At 52.4% G+C, this 23,755-nt stretch overlaps 1 protein-coding gene across 1 annotated transcript in view; it reads right to left on the bottom strand.

Annotated features, from left to right (window-relative positions):
• The window catches only part of ADCY9 (adenylate cyclase 9), an 82,846-nt gene that overhangs the window by 22,511 nt on the left and 36,580 nt on the right, over positions 1-23,755 (bottom strand). The window contains exon 2 of the mRNA XM_004604370.2: positions 1,860-2,050. Coding sequence (XP_004604427.1) covers positions 1,860-2,050 — 191 coding nt within the window. The remainder of the gene's footprint in view (positions 1-1,859; positions 2,051-23,755) is intronic.

Genomic DNA, 23,755 nt, shown 5'->3' with positions numbered 1-23,755 from the left:
AGCCACAGAGGCAGCCCACGAGCAGCAGCAAAACATGTTCTCTTCTATGGCAGAAAGTCTTACAGTCCTAAGGCCTGGTACACCTGAGAGTGAAGTGCGTCTTCTTTAGAGCAGATCCAGGGGCCAGACTGGGCACAGCGATCTGGGTTCAATTCCCAGCACCACCACGTGGTCCTCTGAGCACCACCGGCACCGGCCCGAGCAGCACATGCTGTTCCTGGGAACGGGAATCGTCCTCCGTGACTATCACGGGAACTCGCGAGTGTGACAGGAGGAGGTGAGCAAATGGGCGCTGGGATGCCAGAAACAAAATCTGAGATGGCAAACACAACAGGTCCGGGGTTGGGGACAGGACAGGGAAAGGTGCTTGCTGGCACATGGCCCACCCAGGTTTGATCCCCAGCCCTGCCTGCGGTCCCCCAGCACAGCCAGGAACGGCCCCTGAGCACAGAGCAGGGTAAGGCCTGAGGAGTGCCTGGTGTGACCCAAAACACAAAACAACAACAAAAAATCAGCTGCTTTTGGCGTTGGTCTCTACGTCTCTAGTTCAACCAGTTCCCCTGGAAGACAGGATATCGTTTCCCTGCGGGTGAGAAAACCCGCTTCCCCCAACTCTTCCCTGCCGTGCCGCTGAAGCCGTCGTGCCAACCGCCCCTTTCTGACCAAACAGGCTGGGCAGAGGCTGGAGGACCATGCCCAGCAGGAAGGAAAGATGAGCCGATGCAGGTCAGCTGTGACACTCTTCCTGCTGGTCTGGTCCGGTGTTCCACCCCGGGAACACTGGACACTGTCTGGAGACATTCCCGATGTCACAGTGAGAGGAGCAGGCACTATCTGACCCCTACCGGGACGGTCTAGGGGATACTGGGGTGCTACTCCACGTCCCCTGCCACCAGGCTGGACACAGGATGGTGCCACTACAAAGCACCATCTCTCCCTGACTGTCCACAGAGCCCAGCTGACACCCAGCTTCTGACTGGCAATGAGCTGATGGCTATCACACCAGCACGGCAGTCCCATAGAGGCAGCAGATGACAGGGGTGCAGGCTGGATTCTACTTTCGCAGCAAGTGGCTAGAAAGAATGGAGGCAGTTAAGCTTAACCACCAGCTTAGCCAGCGTTCAAATAGGGCCCCGGATGCAGATGGGCACGATCAACGCTGCAGCCTGACCTGGCACGGTGTTGACCCAGACAACACCTCTGCAATTTAAGAGCTGAAACAGCAAGGGGCGCCTCAAGAGTGGTCTCTCGCTTGAAGAAAAGGAAACGGCAAATAAGCCAGGGGTGCCATGGGGGCACGATCCAGTGTGGAGAGTATCCATTAGCTGGCGCAACCGTCACAGGGCGACAGCCGTGGGTCAGGATGGCGCCAGGAGCTCGGGCCCAAACCCACAAACACTCCTGGCAAGCCCAAACTCTGCTGTGCACGCCTCGCCTGGAGAGGTCAGCCAGGAGACACTAGGTTTCCCCGATGGAGGAGGACCGAGAAGTGGTCTCCAGCATCAGGGCCCACCTTCCTTTCCGAGTAAGACGCGGTCAGAACCTCTCTCCCCTTCACCAACTCCACAATTTCAGACACTGCCAAGGACATCCTGGATGCCATGGCCGAAAAAATAATGAAGAGTATCTCAAGTGAGAAGCATCCGTGTGCGGTGTAGAAGGAAAATGTGAGAGCTTTGTATGTCAGAAAAGCCAAGAATGTAAAAGTGCCAACATGCTAACGTGGCTTTAAAGCGTGAAAATCCACACCAAAGGGCATCCCACGTCACCTGGCACAGACCTGAAGCCTGTTCACCACGTCACATGCTCTACTGCAGAATTAATATCAACTTTTAGAAGTAGGAAAAAAAAAAACTAACCTTAAGGTTATCAAAGGTTTTGACAGTCTGTGCCAAGTCACTGACACTCCCTGGCGACGCTGTCCCCTGTCCCCTAGGGCCTGAGGACACCTGTGAGCCGTCAGTGGCCTCAGGGCCAGAAAGCCAGGCCTCTGAGCAGCTGCAATGAGTCGCCTTCGCTCTGTGACCCGCTATCAGGTATGTCTTCAAACCTACGGATGAGAATCACAGTCAGCACAGGTGAAGCGCCGGCGGCGGCTGCGGCTCCGTCTTGCTCTGTGTGCAGGACGCGCTCCTGGAAAGTCGAGACACAGTGAGAAGGTGAATGTCATGGCTCACTCGTTGTCTGGGGCCTTGGTGGGAGGTGCAGGAGAACGTCTGTCCCGAGACACCCCCTTACCCACCTTCGTTTCCTTTGCCTAGGGAAGACACGTTTTTACCTGGGGAGTGGGGGCGGGAGGGTGAGAGAAGCTTTGAAAGTTCCTCCAAGAAAGGAGCTCAGCACCTCTGAGGAAGGACGCAGGGCTGGTTGCCAGGGGACCCACATGTTCCTTGGGTTTGTTCTGATGTGATGCACCAGCCACTGACGTCTCTAATGGTCAGTCTAGAAGAGAGGGTGTCTGCAGAGTGCTCTGGCCTGGACCTAAGCCAGGAGCTGCAAAGAGACCACGAAAAAATGACCATAACATGCCCTCCCCGCAACGATGAATCAAAGACTCCTCTCCCTTCAGCCTTACCTAATACCTACTTTTTATTAGATTTAAGCAGTTCCAGCTGAAAATTCAGCTTTTGCTAAACTACTGTCTACATAAACTTTATTCTCTCAAAATATCCTTGCTTTAAAAAAAAAAAAAATCTGGCTGCTTCTCCACCCCCACCCCCAATCCCATGTCTTCGAAGTGGGTTAAGGCTTTACAGTTCTTGCTCGGGTGGAAGTGGGTTAAGGCTTTACAGTTCTTGCTCGGGTGGGAGAGGAGGACTGCCCCACTGACAGGCACGGGGCCGGGAATAAGCAGCAGCAGCTTTTCCACAGACAGGCTAGACATTTCTGAAAGAGAAGGAAACCTTATTTGAAGAGGTCTGGGGCTGGACCTTTCTGGAATTTCACCCCACCGCACACTCACTCGGATGGAGGAGTGACAGGTGAGGTAGAGCGTCAGCCCAGAAGCATGTGTCCCAAGCCAGACATGCCACCCTCAGAGAGGACAAGCAGGAGCAAGCGGGTCCCCGTGCTGGAGGTGAAGCTGCAGCGACAGGTGACAGCAAAGGGCCATCGTGGAAAGATCTGACGGTGGGGAGGGGGGCCCCGAGAGGGGGAAGCTACGATGTGGGTTCTACCTGGCACACCTAATAAAGGTTTTATGATGAATTGAGCAAATAGGCCAGGGACTACGATCGATCATCCTTCTCCTTCTCATAATTACACCGTCTTATCACTTCATCGGTCTCCATCTGCTCCCCTCAAGTGCTCTGGGAGTCTGGCAAGAGTCCTTGCAGCGTGGAGAGTCCCAGCTAGTGGGGAGGCAAAGACCCAGAGAAGGAATTCCAGTACTCATGGCCCATGACAGGGGCTGTATTTCCCTCCAGTTCCGGCAGAGGGCTGGTCGCTATCCGAATTGCCATGGGGCAGTGACCCGCAACACGCCCTGGCCTGCCCTGGCCTACCCTGGCACCTGGGGAGGTCGTCAAGGCCCTTCAGGCTTGCGCTGGCCCCTGCGAGGCCTGTCTCCACGGCCTGCTCTTGGCTTGCCAGCTCTGGGAAGGAACCTGCAACAGGAACCGCGCCTGCTTCCTGGATGGTTCTGGCTAGAGCAGGAGGCTTCCCCGCAGCAGAGCCAAACGGACCCCGAGCTGAAGGGCCACAGACAGCATGTCCCCTGCGAGCCTGGCGCCAAGGCCAGCATAGTCAGGGAGGAGCACAGAGTGGCTGCGCTCAGCTCGGCCCACATGGGGCCGCATCCCTGGGGTTCGCTCTGGCTACTCTGAGGCTGAAGTCATCACACCTCATTTAATGCCTCCTGATGCACACCCCTGAACCTGTCAGCTGTCAGCAGCGTCAGACAGGATGTGACTGCAAAGGTCCAGGCATAGCCACCCGTCACCGAGCCGTGGGGGGGCCTGGAGCTCCCGGAAAATGTGCCAACAAACTGAGGACAGAGGAGAAGCGAGACGGGTGAGGGACAGTCAGAAGAGACAGGGAGGGCAGCTGCCATCAAGCAGAGGGTGATACAAGACAGGTAGCAGAGGGACAGTCTAGCAAAGGGAGCTCTAGAAAGGGGAACTTGGCAGGCATGGCTGAGGGATGGCAGTGAGCGGGATGCAGGGGACAGCAAGGATGGGGGCCGGGCCAGGCACTGTGGCCCCCAGCTCCGGGATCACCACGCTGGGGTGAGGGGGAGTGGAGAGAGGAGTGACGAGCAGGCAGGAGGCTCTGGGAAGATGAGGAGCTGGAACACGGGTCTGCTCTTTGCAAACACGCTGGGGCCCATGGTATCTGACAAGGCTTCCAGGGGAGGGGGTGCTGGTTCCCAGAGAGCTCTTGGATTCGGACCCTACGCCCCCAAGCTGCACCTCAGAATCCTCGTCGTAAGGGGAGGCTGAAAGCGCGTTCAGCCCTGGGCTGAGGCGAACAGAGCTGGCACACAGCACCCCTGCCAGGCACTCGACAGATTCAGCAAACTCAGGACATTAGTCGTCAAGACTGATGGGGCTGCTTGGCCTGTGTCCATGCCAGGCCCCTTGGCAGCACTGCTGAGCCCACCATGTTCAGGGTCGGTTTCAGCTGGACTCTTCCCCCCCAGGAGTCCCAAATGACCGACTCTCTTGATAACCCCAGGGCACAGAGGGAGTGTTGGCCCTGTATGCTCTGCCATGGAAAGAGACCTTTGGCTCAGGGATGGGGCGAGATAGAGCTCGTATTTTGCATGTGCAAGGCCCCGGGTTTGACCCTGGCCCTGTGAGACACAAAAGTAAAGTGACACCATTGGCTGAAACTGGAGTTGATTGGCGTGATAAAGTGAGGCAGAGTTTAGCTGCTTGATAGAACCCCCACCCCAAGATGTACATCTGGGCTGGGTGACCAAGTTCCTGCCGAGGCAAAGTCTTAAGTTAAGACTTTAGAAGAGATAAGGACTTAATGAGTAACCAGCCTCAACGGACCAAGGGTCCAAGTTCATCTGAATGACTATTTACTAGCAGAAGGTCAAAATAAGGCAGCTAATGATTTATTCTGATAAGCCTAGGGTAAACAGGAGAATGAGTAATACAATTTCTTAATTCTCTCAGTAATTCGTCTCAAGCCTCATCCACACTGAGGCCTTGTCTCAGCTTCATTTCCCAGAGGTGTGGGGAGTGGCGGGGCCCCAGACAGCTGTGGGACCGAGGGCTGGTCGGTCCCAACACCAGTCAGTGCAGCACCAGTTCTTTGATGAAGTGAGTGTGTGCAAAGTCTCTTGTGGAAAACTTAAGACCACGCGGGCCCCTCGTATCGTGGCCCGGGTCTCTGTGGGAATCTCGTTGGGGGTGAGGTGTCCCCAGTCACCATGAATCAAGGACCCAACTATCAACTCAGGACAGGACCAGGAAAGAAGGAGTGTTTGGAGATTCGGCCTTGGAGCCAGCAGTATGACATAACTGCCTAGAAGTGCGTATCACTGAAGTTTTGAAATAGCGTAAAACAGGCCATCGGTTTGGGTTGGTTGATAAGCACTCTAACCACTGACATTACTGAAAGCGATTTCATTTTCCTCACAACTACTCCCATGAGCCAACAGCACAGAACGATTTCAACGAAAAGCAGTCATTAAGGAAAAACAAAGCTTAAGGGCACTTAATCTACCAACGATCCAGGACCTTCAAACTTCTCCATATGCTACTGCATGTTCGTCTACTGTTTCTGCTTAATCAGATCAAACGTTTTGGTGAAAAACAAATCATAAACATGGAAATACTTGAAGGGGTCTGAGTCCACGACATGTCAATGCCAACTAATCCCAAGGCCCGATTCCACAGACCACAGTCAGTCACGAGCTGTGAGAGTCACCAGCCCCAGTGCCAACAGCTTTATTTCAAACTAGTTAAAATGTGAAATTCCAAACAACGGAAGCACAAGGCAGAACTGTGCTGCAGAATCGCATCTACAACACGATTCTAGAAGAAGACGCCCACACTTGTCCCTGCTCCTGAGACGGTGCCCTGGGTCCCAGTGTCCTGCCCAGGAGGAAGGGGCACCTCTACTGCAGCCACTACCTGAGCAGCCAATGGCGGCCACGCAGTGTCAGGGGGACAACTGTGAAATGCAACGGGCATGGATGAAAAGGAAGGAGAGGGGTGCGTAACAGCTGGTGGGCAATGTGGGCGCACCCCGTCTGCTGGGCCCCATTAGAGAGCTAACTGTTACTTTGGGTCTGAACAGTTCACCATTAAACTACCAACAAATTAATAGTTAGAAGCGTGCTGGCGCCAGAGGTTTGGTGGTGCGGTGTGGCCAGAGCTGCTCTCCGCTTTGGGGGGAGAAGCAAATCTCCTGAACTGGACAGCGGCATGGGCACTCCTGTGCGCTGGGTGCACACTCCCTCAAGCAGGCAAGGGAAAGCTCTGACCCAGGGTGGTGGGGCTCGGGGGAGCCCAGGATCACGGTGGGAAGGATATCTGTTGCTGGGACTCCAGGGGAAGGGCAGATGAAAAGAAAACTACCAAAATACCGACTTGCAGGCTGGAGCAATAGCGTGGTGGGTTGGGCATTTGACTTTTACACACATGCGTGGTCGACCCGGATTCAATCGCCAGACCCCATATGGTCTCCTAAGCACTGCCAGGAGTGATCCCTGAGCATGGAGCCAGGAGCATGCGCTAAGCACTACTGGGTGTGAGCCCCCCCAAAAAAAAAACAACAAAACCACCTGCTGGGAAATAGAAAATGTGGAGGGGTGGGGATGGGTGAGGGGGGAGAAGCACGTAAGAAATAAAGCTAAATAACCTTGAAGAGCTTAAAATTCAACCTGGCAGAACTCCAGAAGTCTGGGCAAGATGAAACAAAAGTCTGACCCTGAGGAGCAGCTGTTCTCAGGAATGATGGGAGCTGTGACTCCCTGCAGGTCCCACCCTCAGCCGGCCTCACTCCCTCAGACTGACACCAGGACACCCCACTGCAAAACACGGGGCACCTGGCCTGGCCCATGAACCCTTTTTAGAGCAGTAACAGGAGTGGGAGAGGGGAGCACGGTGCCACCACCCCTCACTTCCTGGCGCGTCCCCCCGGAGCTGGAGGGCACCAGGTGCTGGTTGAGCAGTGGGGCCACTGCAGAGGTGTCCTCTCTTCCCAGGAGAGAGGCGCTGGGGGGTGCGCTCTCTCCTGACCCCTCCGCCCCCACCTCTCTGCCCAAGTTCAAAAGTGACCTCGACTGGGCCATAGTGATAGGACATTTTCCTGGCATGCAGCTGTCCCAGGTTTGATCCCTTATGGTCCCCTGAGCACTGCCAGGAGTGATTCCTCAGTGCTGAGCCAGGAGTAACCCCTGAGCACTACTGGGTGTGACCCCAACACAAAAACAGTCAAAAAAAGTCATCTTGTCTTTGCTGCGCTCATCTCAGCCCTCCTTCCTTCCTTCGGCCTTCCCCGGCACAGCAGCTGTCGGGAGGGAAGCCCAGGGCAGGCGCCTCTTCCATGCAGGAGGCCCCGGGCAGGGACCCTGGCATAACCGCCTCCCACGACACACATGTGACTGTGATTCTCGCCTCCCAAGCCATACAACCACAGACCTTCCCACAGGCAAAGTGAAAGTGAAACCCAGGCAGCGGGCAGCCGGCAATGGGTGGGGGTCGCACCGGGGCCAGGAGCTCTGAGGACAGGCCTGGCAACTGCGGCCAATAGCCCCTCAACACACGTGCAGGGGAGTGGGAAGCAGAGGACCCCTTGTCTCAGGGTAATGCAGAAATGGGTCTGGAAGGAAGGTTCTAGCCAGGTCAGCACATCCCACCCAGCTGAGGACTTGGAGAAGCACATCTGCAAGGAGCGAGGGTTCCCCTCACACACCGGCCAGATGCCAAGCCCAGGACACCCTGGATGGTGCCACGGAGCATTCTGGAGGAGGAAGAGCCTCTGTGTTCTCAGCAGAAGGAAAACCTGCATCTCCAAGGAGCTGGCCAGGCCGGGAGCCGGGAAGTGGGCACCCAGGGCACAGGCACACCCCATCAGGCCACTGCCACCGGCTGGAAAAAGTCAAGTGGAACACAGGAACACGTGGAAGTATACTCATGCTGAACTGTGGGTGCAGTGACCACACTCAGTAATAAAGCCCCGTGGGCATAGGGGGAGCCCACTGGGAGTGGGGAAGAAATAAAGTGGAGGCGACCTCAAAGAACAAGAAACATGGAGGCTTAGATCCTTAAGTATTTTCCAATTTTTTTTTTTTTTAAAAGAAGGGTTGAACACCTGATTGAAGAGTTTGCTCTGGAACCCCTCCCCACAGAGCTCAACCTTGCCTGACACGCTCTCCTGGAAATGCTTGAACTGTGAATATTTATAAGCTCGCTCAGATTTTCCACTGCTTGTACACTTTGACTTTTTACTAAATGACTCCTAAAGGGAGTCCGTAAAACTCGCACCTGAGCGCTCTGATCTTACACCCACTGAAAATTAGCACTTGTAGTAAAACACACCACTGAACAAATGACCATTTCCTGGGGCTTCTCTCCGACTCCACGGGGCCTGAATGTTTAACTAGGTACACAGCCACAATGCTAATAGGGTTTGGCAAAACCAACTAAGCCAGGCACGGGGAGGCATTTTGGGCGCTGGGCCTGCAGCTCGGGTCAGCTAACTGGGCACCTTGGCGGACCACCCCCTCTTTCTGTCCCTTCAGGATTTGGTGCCCCTGGGCTGTGTCGCAGTGCACGTGACATCATTCACGGGGAGGGCAGAGAGTACTGGGACCATGCCCCTGCCCACTGCCAGTCACCGGGGGGCCAAGGCACCAACCATGCTTTGCAGAGTGTACCCTGCTAACACCAGTGCTGGTGACAACTCACGCCACCGGTCACAACCCAGAAATTCCTATATCTCCATCTGACAAGAGTTCCATGACGAGTCAGACCACAGCGCCTGCAGGCGGAAGGAGCGGGTTCTCGGAAAGCGCTGCCTCACCCGGGGATCATCGGGAGTCGGCAGCGTCCTGCTGAGGCCCCAGAATGCTTCAGCTCCTCCACAACCCAATATAACACCTACTGGCCACGAGGCAGCAAGTCATGGGTTCTCTGCCCAATCAAACCCGACCCCTCTTCACTGCATTTTTATTACACACACAATTTGTAATGTCCTCTTTGCCCCCGGAAATAAAATAAAACTCAACAGATCATGTAGAATCCCAAATCATTGAGTCCACGTCAAGCACCGGAAAGCATCTCCCGAGCCCCCCACAGGGCCCAGATTACTCTGTACACAGGAGTGCAGGCGCAGCCAAGGCTAGGCCCACGGCTCAATGCTCATACTTCCGTCAGGACAGCGCCAGAAGGCGTTAAAGACTAAAGGTTTCACAATGCACAATGCACCATATACATGTGCATGCACCAATGACATGACTGAACGTATGAGTAGTACGTGTCTTTGCAACAATTGAAAAAAATATTTCTTAATAACTAATCCTACTCATTCCTGCAAGAAATAATGAGTTCCTGGAGCCTGCTAAGAGTGACGCAGGGTCTAAACACTGGGAACACCTCTCCTCTGACGATGCCCACAAGTCTTGGCACCAACAGAGCCCAGCTGGCAGCACCGCGGCCTCCAAAGAGCTGAGGAACCGAGGGAAGTCGCTGCAGCAACGGTCAGGCAAGGGCAAGCACAGCATGAGAGGTTCTGGCCACACAATAAGGAGTGTTTTATATACACCTATATAAAAAAATGCATACACATGTATATACAAACACATATGCATAAAAGGCCTACACATATATACATGTAAGTGATCTAAGTGCATACACATATGTACACACATATAGATATATAAATATGTGTGTATAATATGCATACATATTTGGCAAAATGTTAACAATTGCTGAATCTGACAAATGGCATATTACTCATTCTATGCTTTCAACTTCTCTGTAGGTTTGAAATTTCTCAAAACAACATGCTGAGGGAGGGGGCTGGAGAGCCTGTACAGTTGGGGAGGGCACCTGACTTGCACATGGCCAAAGCAAGCTCTCAGCACCAACAAGTGTGATGCAGAGACCAAAAGGAAGGCGAGAGCTGGGGGAGCTGGGGCTATGACTCAACAGTAGAGTATCTGCCTGCATGTGTGAGGCCCTGGGTTTGATCCCCACAGTGGAAAAAAAAAAAGTTTAGGGAAAGGCCAAAGGAAATAACTCTGGCAAAACCAAACAAGTTAAGGCCAGTGCTTGAGGGTACACACTTGGGAAAGAAACCCACAGAGAGGAGGAGGAGGAGGAGGAGGAGGAGGAGGAGGAGGAGGAGGAAAGAACATGAGCCGTGGGGGACACTGGGAGCTGACAGTGCTCTCATTCTAGAAGGTGCGTGGTGCCAGGGACTGAAGGTCTCACACGTGTGGCTTATCACCGAGCCGCATCCTCCGCACAGCCTTCTCTCCTTGGTAGACACAAGGGCACCCACTTTCTCGTAGTCGCCCTATAGGTCTATTTCCTGCACTCTCTGTGCCCGCATCATCTTTCACAATGTTTTAAAAACTCACAAAAAAACAAACAGACCAAGCAAAACAGAGCTGTGTGCACAGCATGACACAGATCTGGAGGAGACAGCCACTCAGCCACTGGCCACTGGGCCACCGAGGGCTTTGCTACACACCCCCTACAGCCCAGCACAGCTTCCGGAGTCGTTACACAACCCTAAGAGTGCTACTGACTCTGAGCTGCCAAACGCTGTCACAGCCGGTTGCTATGAAAACACACCTCACTTAGGCTGTGGACTATTAAAGGTGCTGCAAGAGAGTCACTTTCTATGAAACGATGTGGGTTCGCAGGAAGTTATCTTCCCATAAATCACATATAAACACCACCAAGTATTCTAAACACCCTTAGGGTCTGGTCTCCTGCTATTGCTACACAGATAACAGAAACAAAATATTTATTATTTACAGCTGTTTGGGAATGAACTGGCCAGCGGTCCCACTGAGTGTGGAGCAGGGATGTGAGGGCGTGCGTGGAGCACCAACTCTCTCGGCTGGCACTCTAGACAGGCTCACTGCCTTCGACCTGGGACCCCAGAGTCCCCAGCCTCCACAGAGGGCCCAGGACACCTCCAGAAAGCCACTTCCTCTCTTCGCGGTCCAGTGTCCTCCTGTGAAAGGCCGTGGTAATAGGGCCGCTGTGCAGGAGGGGAAGTGGGGCCCTGGGAACCACAGCTGCTAAACCACTGAGCCCAGACAGGCCGGGAAGGGTCACGCTCCAGGCCAGGCGGGCGCTCGAGGAACCCCCTACACGGGACAGAAGAGCATGGTTAGGCTGGGACAGGAACTTCACAGGAGCTATTGCTGGACCCTTCTGTGCAGCAGCTGCTTATACGAGGGCTATCGTGAGAAATAACAGCTGGAAGGAGCCTGACACAGTGCCTGGCACTCGGTAAGCGCCAGCCACGGTTTCCGCCTGCTGCTGTTAGGGTCTGTGTGCGTGAGGGGCAGGGAGTGCACCCGACTCCCCACTCTTCAGGAAATCTCTCCTCACTGGGGCGATGGTCAGGCAAGGGCACATTACAGCTGCTTGTCACCTCTGCAGGTGCCGAAATGGGTGGGTGTTGGGAGAGCGGGCCAGGTGGCTGCCCCCTGCCACCAAGAACAGACACAAGCTACAGAACTTTCTGAGGCACTCTGCAGACTTCCCGAGTGTGGAGAGGACAGGGCTGCTGCCTCACCCCACCCAGGGCCTTCCAGATCTCCCTCGGGGTTCAGCTAGTGGAGTTCTGACTTAGCCAAGCTGTGGAAGCACCCTCCCAAACGATCGGCTGTTTAGTCACACGGAGCTTCCCAGCAAAGCCCACTGTAAAACCAGCCTTTGGCCTAATAAAAATCAACCCTCCCTCTCACTTTCCAGAAAAGGATCCCCAGCCCTCTAGAGCCCATTTCTCTCCAGCTGGCGCCTGGGGGAGGAGGAGAGCTAGCACGATCAGTGTTGAGAGAACCCTGCGGCACAGTGGTGGAGGAAGGCTGGCACAGTCGGGCAGAGAAGAGCCTTCTCCAGCTTCCCAGGTACCCGGGAATGTTAGGTGCTCCGGCAGCAAGACCGACTCGGGCACAGCCACTGCAAGGGAGCTGCGATCTGGCTAGGTTCAGGGAAACCCACTGTCCCCAGCACAGCACATCCATATGGCTGGGGCTAGATTCCATTCCTCTCCAGACTGGTGTCTTTTTAAGTGTCCAATTACATTTAAACTGCTTCCAAGGGCATGATTTCACACTTGAAAATCAAAATTTTACTTTTTTTTTTAAAAGGAAGTACTAAAATAAAAAGCACTAGCTTATGAAATAACAAATGCCCTTTGCCACAAATAGCTCCAATGATAGCTCGAGTCTAAAATTTTTATCTCCGTGAACATAGCATTTTACTAATCTTCAGATGGGGTTTTATGCTGTGGCAGTGAGTATGGAAGTGTTTGAGGGGCCACAGAGACAGCACTGAGGGGAGGGGACTTGCCTTGCATGCAGCCGGCCTGGTTTGATCCCCAGTATGTTCCCCAGAACCCACCAGGAGAGATCCCTGAGCACTGCTGGGTATGACCCCAAAACAGAACAAAACAAACAAAAAATTACATTAAACTCTGGTGATTTGTTAAGATTTTTTCCCTTTCTCTTTTCACTTTTACTTAACCCAGAAAGCCACCACAGAAGCAGGGAAACTGCAAGTAAGCTCCCCAGAACGCCTTTTTGCGCTGGCCACCCTGTGTCTGAGCAAAGGCCTGCGCAGCTGCTGAGGCAATGCTGCTCCTGGTTCCTCAGCAAAGTGCCTCCAGCTGATGAGTCGGGTGTCTCGCCGGCTCTGGCTACGTAAGGCGTGGAAGCAAGTGCGCATTGTCTTTCCGAACCCAGTTGCTCCAGTCCCTGTCGTTTCCATGACCTCACTGATTTTCCGATGAGATACGGGAATGATTCGGCCTCCAAGAGAATGGGTGTGGCAAATGCAGGGCCAGACTGACCCTCAGGTTCAGAGTGGCCCTGGAGGTAAATACCCATCCAAAGCTTCAGCACAAGGGAAGGCAGGATCGAAGCTGAGAGAGGGAAAACCAGGCACGGAGCACTGAGGACGGCCCTCTGCAGCACAGCGGGGTTGAAAGAAACACAAGGCTGGCGAGGGGCTGCCTCTGGGTAGACACCGACCCCACTTACAATTCTCAGGGTTTCTGCCCTCATCTATTTTCCTTTTATAAAACTAGATGCTATTCTAAATGTCTAGATTTATTACAAACATTTTTTATGTATCGTAAACATTTGGTTGCAATAGTATATAACTCTGGAATCACAAAAGAGAAAGGCTGGCAAATTCTATCTTTGCAGACTTTCATTTCACTCTCAGGACTAGTGCCACTAAAGGAGAAATACGTCTAAGAAAAAGTTGAAGAGTGATGAGTTTAAAAGTTTGTTTTTATTTGAATTACTGAAGGAAAAAAAAAACAGTACATCACTCCTCATCAGCAGATTATTTTATAAGCTAAATTTGTGGGATACTTTGCCTATTTCTTTCATTCCAAAAGTTCTACGTTTTGGGGGCTGGAGCAATAACACAACGGGTAGGGCGTTTGCCTTGCATGCAGCCGACCCAGGTTCGATTCCCATCATCCTATAGGGTCCACTGGGCACCGCCATGAGTAATTCCTGAGTGCAGAGCCAGGAGTAACCCCTGTGCATCACTGGATGCGACCCCCAAAAAGCAAAAAAAAAAAAAAAAAATTCTATGTTTTTAATTCGAGTGGGGGGACACACCCAGCGGTGCTCACAGCTCACACCTGGCTCTGTGCTCAGGAGTCACTCCTGGCAGTACTCAAGGGAACATATGTGATACTGGGGATTGAGCCAGGATCAGCCACATGAGGCAAATGCCCTACCTGCTGTACTATCTCTCTGGTCCCCGAAAATCCATTTTCATACTAGGACTTAATCTAGCAAAGTCTATGAAAAATAGGATTTAATCTTAGCTAAGTTTCCAGCGGACCTGCATTTAATTGCTAATTTTAAATGAATTTCCTAGTTACCAGGATCTGTATTAACTACCTGAAAGAATATAGAGATAAATCACTGGATCACTGTCATGCTGTTGTTTATCGATTTGCTTGAGCGGGCACCAGTAACGTCTCCAGTCATCCCAGTCGAGTACCAGTGTAGCCTGATGGCATATTGCAAGCTCCTTCAGGGTCAGGAGAATGAGGACCATCATTGTTACTGTTTTTGGCATATTGAGTACGCCAGTCCACAGAATTTTCCTGCTGGTCTGGTCACTTTACTTTCAAGTAATTACAGAATTTTCCCTTTATAGTACTAAAATTTAAAATGGAGAGATAGTTTTTTTTTTTTTCAAAGCACATAAGATGATACTAAAAAAAACCTGGAACACTCAGCCACCCAGTGCTGAGAGAAGGGCTAGAAGTCACTTGGAGAACTCTGCTCTGATGGAGCACAGGTATGATTTCACTATTACCAAAGAAATAGAACAGGAAGTCAGGAGCTTGCCTGCAAGCAGCCAACTCCAGTTTGAGCCCCAGAATCATGCATGGGGCCCCAGACACCTTCATAAATAACCCTGAGTACTGCCAGATGTGACCCAAATACTCACCGCCCCCTCCCCACCACCAAAAAGACATGATTTATGTATAAGACCTGCTTTTTCTAGTTTGGGTCTGTTAACTTCTCACCCGACTGACATTAGCAGGTTGCCTGACTTCTCTGCACTGTGAAAGTCTCCTGTACAATTAACCAAAAAAGAAAAAAAGAAAGAAAAAGTCTCCTGTACAACAGCCCTGTGTGCATGAAATGCTCCCCACAAGCTTTGAGAAAGAATCATGTGATTTCTGACATACAGCATCATCACAAGAGAAAGTAGTATGCACTGGAATAGAATTTAGAGATGATTTCCTTGTTTCTAATAGTTTGGAGTCCTTTTATTCTTTGCCTAGAACTTCCCATAAGTTATAAGAATGAGCAAATTAGGAAGTTCAAACAATAGCATTTTATTTTTTGGTGGGGAGGGTCACACCTGGCAAGGTTCAGGGGTTATTCCTGGCTCTGCACTCAGGAATCAATCCTGGCAGCACTACCCTGTGTACTACTGCCCCAGCCCCCCAAACAACATCCTGAAGACCTTTGTGACCTGGGGCAACAGTTTTCAATTTTCACTGAAAAAAAAAAAAAAAGCGAAGGGCCAGAAAGTACCATGGGTAGGGGCTTCGCCTTGCACACAGCTGACTCGGGTTTGACCCCTGACACTCCATATGGTCCCTGAGCCCTGCCAGGTGGAATTCCCGAGTACAGAGCTAGGAGTAGTCCTTGAGCAAAACTGGGTGTGGCTCAAAAACCAAACCAAACAAACAAACAACAACAAAAAGTGAGATTCTTTAACCAGAGTAAAAGTGGTTTTATCTCTGGCTGTTATAAAATAAAGCTCTATAATTTGCCGGAAGCTTTTCTGGCCAAGATAGTGATGCCTGACCAAGGAAAACTGAAAGTGGACCCCTGAGCTGTGACAGACACTTCCATGTCAGAGACACACACTTCCCTGACGTAAGTGGATAAAACCAAACCAAGTAAAATCCAGTCACCAAAGAGCAGCCTAACCTTAACCAACTACTACACTCAGCGTTGTCACCTTGGTCTCTGGTTAGTCCTAAGTTCCAATTTTGAAGGCTGGTCTATTTTCAGAGACACAACAGACAGCATCCCTTTCAAACTTCAACATATGTGAGAAATATCTCAGGAGAGACTGCCTGCACTGAATCTCTGCTGACTCCAGGGCCACGCTGGAGCCTTGAAGATGACCCCCCACCTCAACTTCTATAGCTCCAGAACAGTCTTTTCCCAGATAAATATTCCTCCTCCCAGCATTATAGCCATGGGCTCCTGGCTTCCCTATTAAGTCTGACACAAGTTGGTTCTGCATGGTTCATGCAGCAAGCATGTAACAAATTATCCATAGAAAATAAGTTTGCATAAATTAATAAGATCTTCATTTAGGGTATAAATAGAAATTACACAAGTTTTATAAATGACTCCCTGGAAGAAGCCTGATTGTACTTGTACATGCTTCGACAATATTTGAGGAGATGATATTTAAGGAAGAAAATAAAACCCAAATTAAGTGTCTACTAGGAAAAAAAAATGAAGTGGAGCTGAGGTAAAACTGAACAGTTTGATTTCTGTTTTAGCAATAGGAACCAAACAATTCTGCTTCAGAATTTTCTTGGCTTGTCCCAGAGGGAGAAGGATCTCAGATAATAACTTTAAAGTCTCTTATAAACTCTCACTCCATTTTACTGAAGAACAATTTTCAATTATTTTGTAAATGAGGAAAAAACTATCGGCTATCACAAACTGGGTGTATATGCTCATGTGCGTATTTTAAGCAGTAACCATGGAGCAGGAATGGGGCTCCGTGGTAGCATGCATTGTATGTTGCATGATGGGTCCCCCTGGGTTCAATCCTCATCCTCTCCCCAACCACCAATTTTTGAACAACCATTAAACACCAGTCACATAAGCAAAAGCCCGAGATGCTCCCATCCTCCTGGGGAAGTATGTCGCTGGTGGCTGTCTCCAAGGCAAGGGTGGGTGTGCCCACTTCCCGATGACCAGGTTGTTTTCCTACCCTCATCCAGACTAATAACTGCCCTTCCAGCCCAGGTCTAACGCCACGAGTTTCAGCTGCCAGTGTATGGGTTGGTGCCCATGCAAGGGCCACTTTTAGGCTTCGGGAATAAAGAGTTGAAAACCCGTTTTAAAGAACATGATATTCTTTCGGGGGGGGATGCCAGACTACTTATTCATGTAGGGAATAATAAACCCAGGGTTTGACCAGCTTCCTGCATCCAACTGAAGTTCCTCACATTGATAACCAGTACTTATTACAAAGTCATTCTGCGAAATTCCTTTAGTTCTGTTTTTTGCCTTCACTGGAAGTGGGAGCAAGGGGAGGCAGTGGCTTTCCCAGGAGGCTCTTTGCAGACCCCCTCCCATACCCCCCAACACCATGTATGTGAGGACTGAGGTCCCTATGGGACTCACAATCACCGCTGTCAGTGCTTTCTCCAAGGGGCTGGTGATCACCGCTGCACCCTTTCCCTACACAGAGCTGCACACAGCAAGCTCCGAGCACACACTTCCTGGAGCATGAGGCAGGAGAGGGGTCGCCGGCTGCATCCCAGGGACACAGAGAAAAAAACCTTTGTTTCAGGAGGAACTTGTAGCTCCTGGAATGTCAGTTGTTTAAACCACAGACTGGCCCCCACTCACCCCTGAGCCTCTCTTGCTCAGACAGCCATGAGGCCCCACCCAGGCCCGCTGGGACTTGCACCCCCACCTCGCCACAGCCCAGAGACCAACTCCCCACCCTCCTCCTGGGCTGACTTGGGCCCAGGGCTGGGCAGGCCGCCAGGCGAGCACTTCACTGGTTTCTGTTCTCTGACATTTTTCGGGAAAAAGGAAACACCCAAATAATCAGAAACTGTCAGGCAGACATAAATGAGAGTTAATTAATCATAAATACTATTTTAAAGTTGTATTGCAGTGCCATTTTAAAAGCAGATCACGCTAATAACATTTAAATGGAGTCTCGGTGACAGAAAGGGACCAGGTATTGTTCGGATTCAATGACTTCTTTGTTGGATGACGGCAAGTCATCCCCAGTCAGTCAGTCAGCTCCCCGTGGAACACGGTTTACCCGCTGTCACGTTTGCCCCACTCTGTGGCTTATGTAACATCGCCTGTTCAACAATGACAGCACAATGTCAAGATGGAGTGGATTATGAAAACCGATCCACTCTACCCACCTAAGGAGAGCCCAGCTTCACAACACAGCTCTTCTGAAGGGCAGCTGCCTTCCAGGTCCATGGGGCTGGCCCTATCCTCCTCCCAGGCTGCGATCACCCCCTCCCACTTTCCCAAGGCTGCCCTGGAAACCCCGAGGTTAGGAGACCCACAGCCGTCAGTCTTCACCTCCCTCAGCCCGGGTGACCCAGGAGGGTCCCTGCTGATGACCCACTGGTGAGGCCACTCCATTCCCAGATCACATGTGACCCAGGGGCCCTGGTCACGCACCTGGTGATTGAGACTTAACACCCAAGCAAGTGTGCGGAAAGACCCTACTGGAGCCCGTGTCAGTCAGGACTTCCAAAGGAGATGGTAAGCCCAGCTGCAGAAGTTGTGTTCGTTTTGGAAGCCCCGGGCAGTGCTCAGAGCACATGTGGTGCCGGGCACTGACCTCAGGGCATCATACATCCAAGGAACGTGCTCCCACTCTGACTCCAAAGCAGCAAGCTCTGAGACACAGGAAGGGAAAGATCGGGGAAACCCCTTCCGCCAGTCACGCGAATACAGAAGCCATCAGATGGAACTCAGATGAATGTCCAGAGCACGTCACCTGCCACGAGGCTGCCTCGAGCCCCCAAGGACCACGGTGACTCCCCCTCACTAACCAGGTACAGAGCTCCAGGATCCCCGGAGGAAAGGGCAGGGGGGAACTGGTACATGGCAGCAGAGACGACTGGTCACAGCACCCCTTGCTCCGAACACACCCCACTGTGTTCTCAGACCCCGATGAAGCCCCACAGTGCCCGAGGCCTAAAGGTCTGCAGACAGCGCAGCCATTTCTGCGCCCAAGCTGGCGCTCAGCGACACTTCTGGCATCTGAGAACTCGCCTCACTCACCATCCGATGCTCATTATCAACTCGGCCAGCAGCACCAGGGACACTTCCAAGTGTCAGGACCTCAGCTGGACTTAGAAATGCTCACAGGAAGGACCTTTTTCCCTGCTGATGTTGGATCTGTTGCTCTGTTTAGGCTCCTGCTATAAAAATCCTTCCTAGACTAATCAAGTGCCCTGTGAAGGCGAAGGTGCAGATTAACGACACTGGTACTGACGGCGAGAGCTGATGGAGTTGGCCCAGACACAGCTGAGGGAAGGGGTTCCAGAGAGGCCAGTGACCTGACCGGCGCAGGGGCCCTGAGACTGGTCACGTATTGGAGGTCTGACGAATCGGAGCTGAGAAGCCCAGTCTGTTAGCAGTCCACGGGAGAGAAAAGGCCTGCACAGCAGAGAGGACAGCTGAGACGAAACGGGCCATCTGACTGTAGCTGGACGTAGCCTGGCTGCAGGAGCTAGCTGGGTGGTAACAGGGAAGTGTAGGTATATGTGTGTGCATGCACACGTGCCTCTATAGACACATGTGTGGAGTGAGCATGTGCATATACTGAGACTCCTCACCACGGCCACGAAGGTCCGGAGCCGGGGTGCCCGCAGCAGTGCACATACCCAACGCTCAGATCCTGGGCTCTAAAATACTCTCAAGTAAAAGAAAACAGAGGTTCTTGGGGGAAACGAGTGTTTGAGACAAAGACTGGGGAGAGCCAAGTTTGAGAGGAACCTGGAGGGGCCAGAGAGAGAGAGCTCAGCTGAGTGCATGCTCTGTGCAGAAGGCCCAGGGTCAACCTCCAGCATAGCCAGGAGCAGCCCCTGGGCACCAGAGTCTGTGGCCCTCTCCAAAAAGTTAAAGAGAGAGAATCACTTTGAATATTCTGCATCAAAAAAGCAAGAAAGTGCTCAAAGAATGATAGAGACATGTCAAAAGGACATGAGAGCCAGGGGCTGGAGCAATAGATGGTGGGTAAGGCATCTGCCTTGCATGCAACTGACCTGGGTTCAAGCCAAAGACCTCCAGGTGTAATTACTAAGTGCAGAGCCAGAAGTAAGCCCTGAACATCATTGGTGTGGCCCCAGAGTGAAAACAAAAATGGGGCCAGAGTGATAGTATAGTGGAGAGGGTGCTTGCCTTGCATGCAGCCAACTAGGGTTCAATCCCCAGCATCCCATATGGTCCCCCCAGCACTACCAGGGGTGATTCTTGAATGCAAAGCCAGGAGTAACCCCTGAGCATCACCAAGTGTGACCCAAAAAGGAAAAAAAAAAAGCAAAAACAAGAAAAAGGACATAGGAGCCAACCAGAAATGGTCCCATTGGACTAACTTGGGGGAAAATGAGCTGAAGACAGATGGTAGAGTAATGAACTATACCATCCGAGTGAAGCACAGATCCTTGTTGACTGCTAGGAACGAGGAAAGGGGGGTGGGGAGGGACAAGAGAGCCCCTAATAGAGAGGACTACCAAGGAAGAATAAAAGGAAGTGAAGTAATTGGAAAGCCACCATTTGACAATCATTGTACAGACTGACTCAGGCAAGAATCATCTCGGCTGCCAAAACTGTGGGTGAGAGTTTCATGAGAAAGAGGACACTTAATAATTACAAAGTGCTAATTAATTGTATAGCAAGGAAACCTGGCACACCCCACCTCAACCTGAGGTGACAGCTCAGAAAAGGAACAAATCGGAACGGCCCCCATGCCCGCTGACACCCCAAAAAAAGAGAGTTCTGCTACCATTCTTCCTTCCTAAACCGGATAAACACAATCTAACTGGGAAGAAACATCAGACAAATCTAGTCAAATGTAGACTGAGGTCTACAAAAACGGGATGGTGCTCTTCCAAAATGTCAAGGCCTTGTACTGTGAAAGCATTCCAGATGGAAGGCACTTGAAGAGCTGGACACCTCGTGCAGCACACCCCGGAAAGGCTGCGGGCAGCAGGGCCTGGCCAGCAGGAGCACAGCAGGAGGCATCAAAAACTGACCTTGGCTTGAAGACACACAAGGGGCCTCTGCAGTCTGCTGTCAAGGGTTTGGAAAAGGAGTCGGGGGCACTGAAGGGTTGATTCTAGCCCTCCGAGTTACCTCTCAGTCCCACACACTGGTCCTAGGTTTGTGCCACAGATGGAGGGACTCAGAAAATGCTCCCCGCAGTGCTCAGGCCAGGGCCTCCTGCATGTGTCAAGTATGTGCTCCAGCCCTCTGGGCTCTCTCTGCAGCGCACAAACTGTTTTTTAGATGACTGACAACACAGGTGTTCTGACATGTTACAAATAAACAGCAATAAAACTTTCTTGGAAAAGGGGTTCAAAATGTGGGAACGAGCATGATATTTAATAGACAGGCCTTCCCAGCCAAGCATGAGCGCACAGCCAAGCACGATGCTACACGTCTAGCGCACGGTTAGGCCACATGGAGTGTCAATGCAGCAGCCCGCAGGCAGGCTTCACGGGGAGGAAGGCAAATCCCTGGGAACAGTGAGGGGAGGAGACCCTCGGGGTCCTCACAGGAGATACTGCTGCATCGTGTGGGCCTCTGGGAGGGGCACTCAGTGTCTTCATTCCAAGTGGCTCCTGCTCTCACCTGGCACCTCTGAGGAACCTCTGAGAATGGGAAGCCCCGGCCCTGGCACAGGAAGACGGTCTGGGCTGTTGGGAGGCAAGGACAGGGGCAGCTGCAGGAAGCCTGTGCTTTGATCTCCCCTCGCCCCCTCCCGCGTGTTTTTTTTTTTCTTTAGATTTAAAATAACATTTTAGAAAACTGCCAATCAGCAAGGTCACAAAATACTTTGGGACATCTGCAGAGCTATGTGTGGGTCACTTCAGTTGCAGCAGCCTGGGACCAAGCCAGCAAGCTGGCGACACGGTGCCCTGCCAATGCCAACTTCCAAAGCCAGCGTGCTTTGGAGAGTGCCTGGTCCCCTCTGGGTACGAAAGCACTTTCCTATTTGGCAGGGCGCAACCGAGGGACAGAGGAACAAGCGTCTCCAGGAGCACCTCTCTCAGCAGTCACCTCCTCACCCTAGCCCTGCCCTGCCCTGCCCTGAGGACTCTCACTGCCTGCCTCCACCTGCCTCCTCTCCCCAGCTCTGCCCATCCCAGACTCCGCACTCTCTGATGTGTGGCCATGAAAGCAAGGCTGTGTGTTGTGTTCGCTGCGGATCTATCAGATCTGAGACCAGCGCCTGGTGCGTCATCTTGGCTGCCATGAGCTGGTGGAATGACTTAGTTAAGTGACACAGACTATGGGCTCGGGAGCAGATTCCGGGACTCCGGGGCTCCCGCAAAGTTCTGAGTCAGGCCCACAGGCGGACACAGGCCAAACTGGGAATGGACTCCAAGAAATGGTTTCCTCTCAAGACCCCACAGGGCTCGCTTCTGAACCAACATTCATTCCTGCTTCTCTCAAACTCTCCCCCACGCTCCGGGGGTGCTTCCTAAGCCTCAGTGATACCGTCTGGGCCCTTTTTCGCTCGGGAGCTCAAACAGCAGAGCCACCCGGCCCACCTCAGGGCACACAGCTGCACCAGGCGCTGAACTCAAAGCCTTGCACAGGCCGGGCAAGCACTTCGCACCACCACACCGAGCCATCATCTCCTCTGGAACTACCGGCAGCACTGTCCACACTGGGGCGTGCGTGGGCGTCCTCACCAACGAGCCTGCAGAGGCCACCGTGGCCGGGAAGCATCTGCTTCACTGCTCCAGCACACAACCATCACGAAAACCAAAGGGCTAACTGCAGCCCAATGAAACTGCATAAACCTTGGACACCCCGGAAGGTCAGAAAATGGGAGGGAGCAGCACCCAAGGAGTGGGGCAGGGCCGACAGGCGGAAAGAGCCACTGAGCCCAACAAGTCTTCGTCCCACCTGATAAAAAGCAGACAAGGTTCTGAAAGCTGGTTCTGCTCAGAAGCCGGGCACTGCTCTGGGGGGAGAATTCGCTGACAGAACAAAGGAGCCACTTCCTAAATGTAACTCCCAATGAAAGACGCCAGGGCAGCAGCCAAGCGCTCTGAGGCCTGCAGACTACTTTGAAGCCCCGTTCTGAACTCCACACAGGCAGGGTCTGACGGGCTTGTAGTGGCACTCACAGCCCACACTTCAAGATATGAGACTGCCACCAGAAGGGCGCAGGCCGGGCTCCCTGGCTGACTCTGACCCTCCTCAGGGGTTGTCTCCAGAGAAGTCTGTGAGATTCCAGACTCTCGAACAATGTCCTCCTCATCAGATCCCCAAATGTGAACCCAACAAACATCTGCTTCCCCTCTCCTACCCGTGAAAGCTGGCCTTCACAGCCCAGTGCAGAGCGGCTTCAGTCTCCCGGGAGTAGGGAGTAGCGTCCCCTGCACAAGGGGAGGCTGGTCCCCCGGGGCCCCAGACACACGGTTATGGCCGTCCCAATACTCACGCTCCTCCGCACAGGCCCTGCTTAAACCACAACTGCTGCCCAGTCCCACACTCTGCTCCCCCGGGCTGCCACAGCACCTGGCTAGGAGCCCAGCCTCAGCACAGAGGGACCTGCCTCTAGCTCAGTGGGCCCTGGCAGGTAAAATAACTTTGTGGGGGTTTAGGTCACACCCAGTGATGCTCAAGGGTTACTGGCTCTGCACTCATGGATCCCTCCTGAAGGGGAATACGGGATGCCGGAGACTGAATCTGGTTGACTACATGCAAGGCAAGCACCTTATCCACTTATCCATCTCTTCAGCCCCTAAAATAACATTTTCCTTTAAAACTTAGGTTTATTTTCTCACTTTAAATGCATTTTTTTTTAATTGGAGGGAGCAGTCCCAAGTGGTGTTCAAAATGTCCAGGGCTCCTCCTGGTGATTCTCAGCCAATCTGGCTGGAGCATCAAGGGGTCAAAGTGAGAGCTGGAGGAAGTGGCGCCACTCAGGTCCTGTGTGCTGGGGGTCATCTAGTATACCCCAGTGGTGTCTGAGGGGCTACAGGAGGCACCCAGAGATGCTCTGGGGGACCATATGGTGCTCAGACCAAACTGAGCCTGCCACATGCAAGGCGTAGCCTTGAACCCCCGTACTATCTCTCTGGCTCC

This window comes from Sorex araneus, chromosome 4 (genome assembly GCF_027595985.1).
Source record: "Sorex araneus isolate mSorAra2 chromosome 4, mSorAra2.pri, whole genome shotgun sequence".
In the NCBI taxonomy this organism is placed as follows: Eukaryota; Metazoa; Chordata; class Mammalia; order Eulipotyphla; family Soricidae; genus Sorex; species Sorex araneus.
Note: the sequence above shows the minus strand (reverse complement) of the source record. Positions and strands in the feature narration are given on the sequence as shown.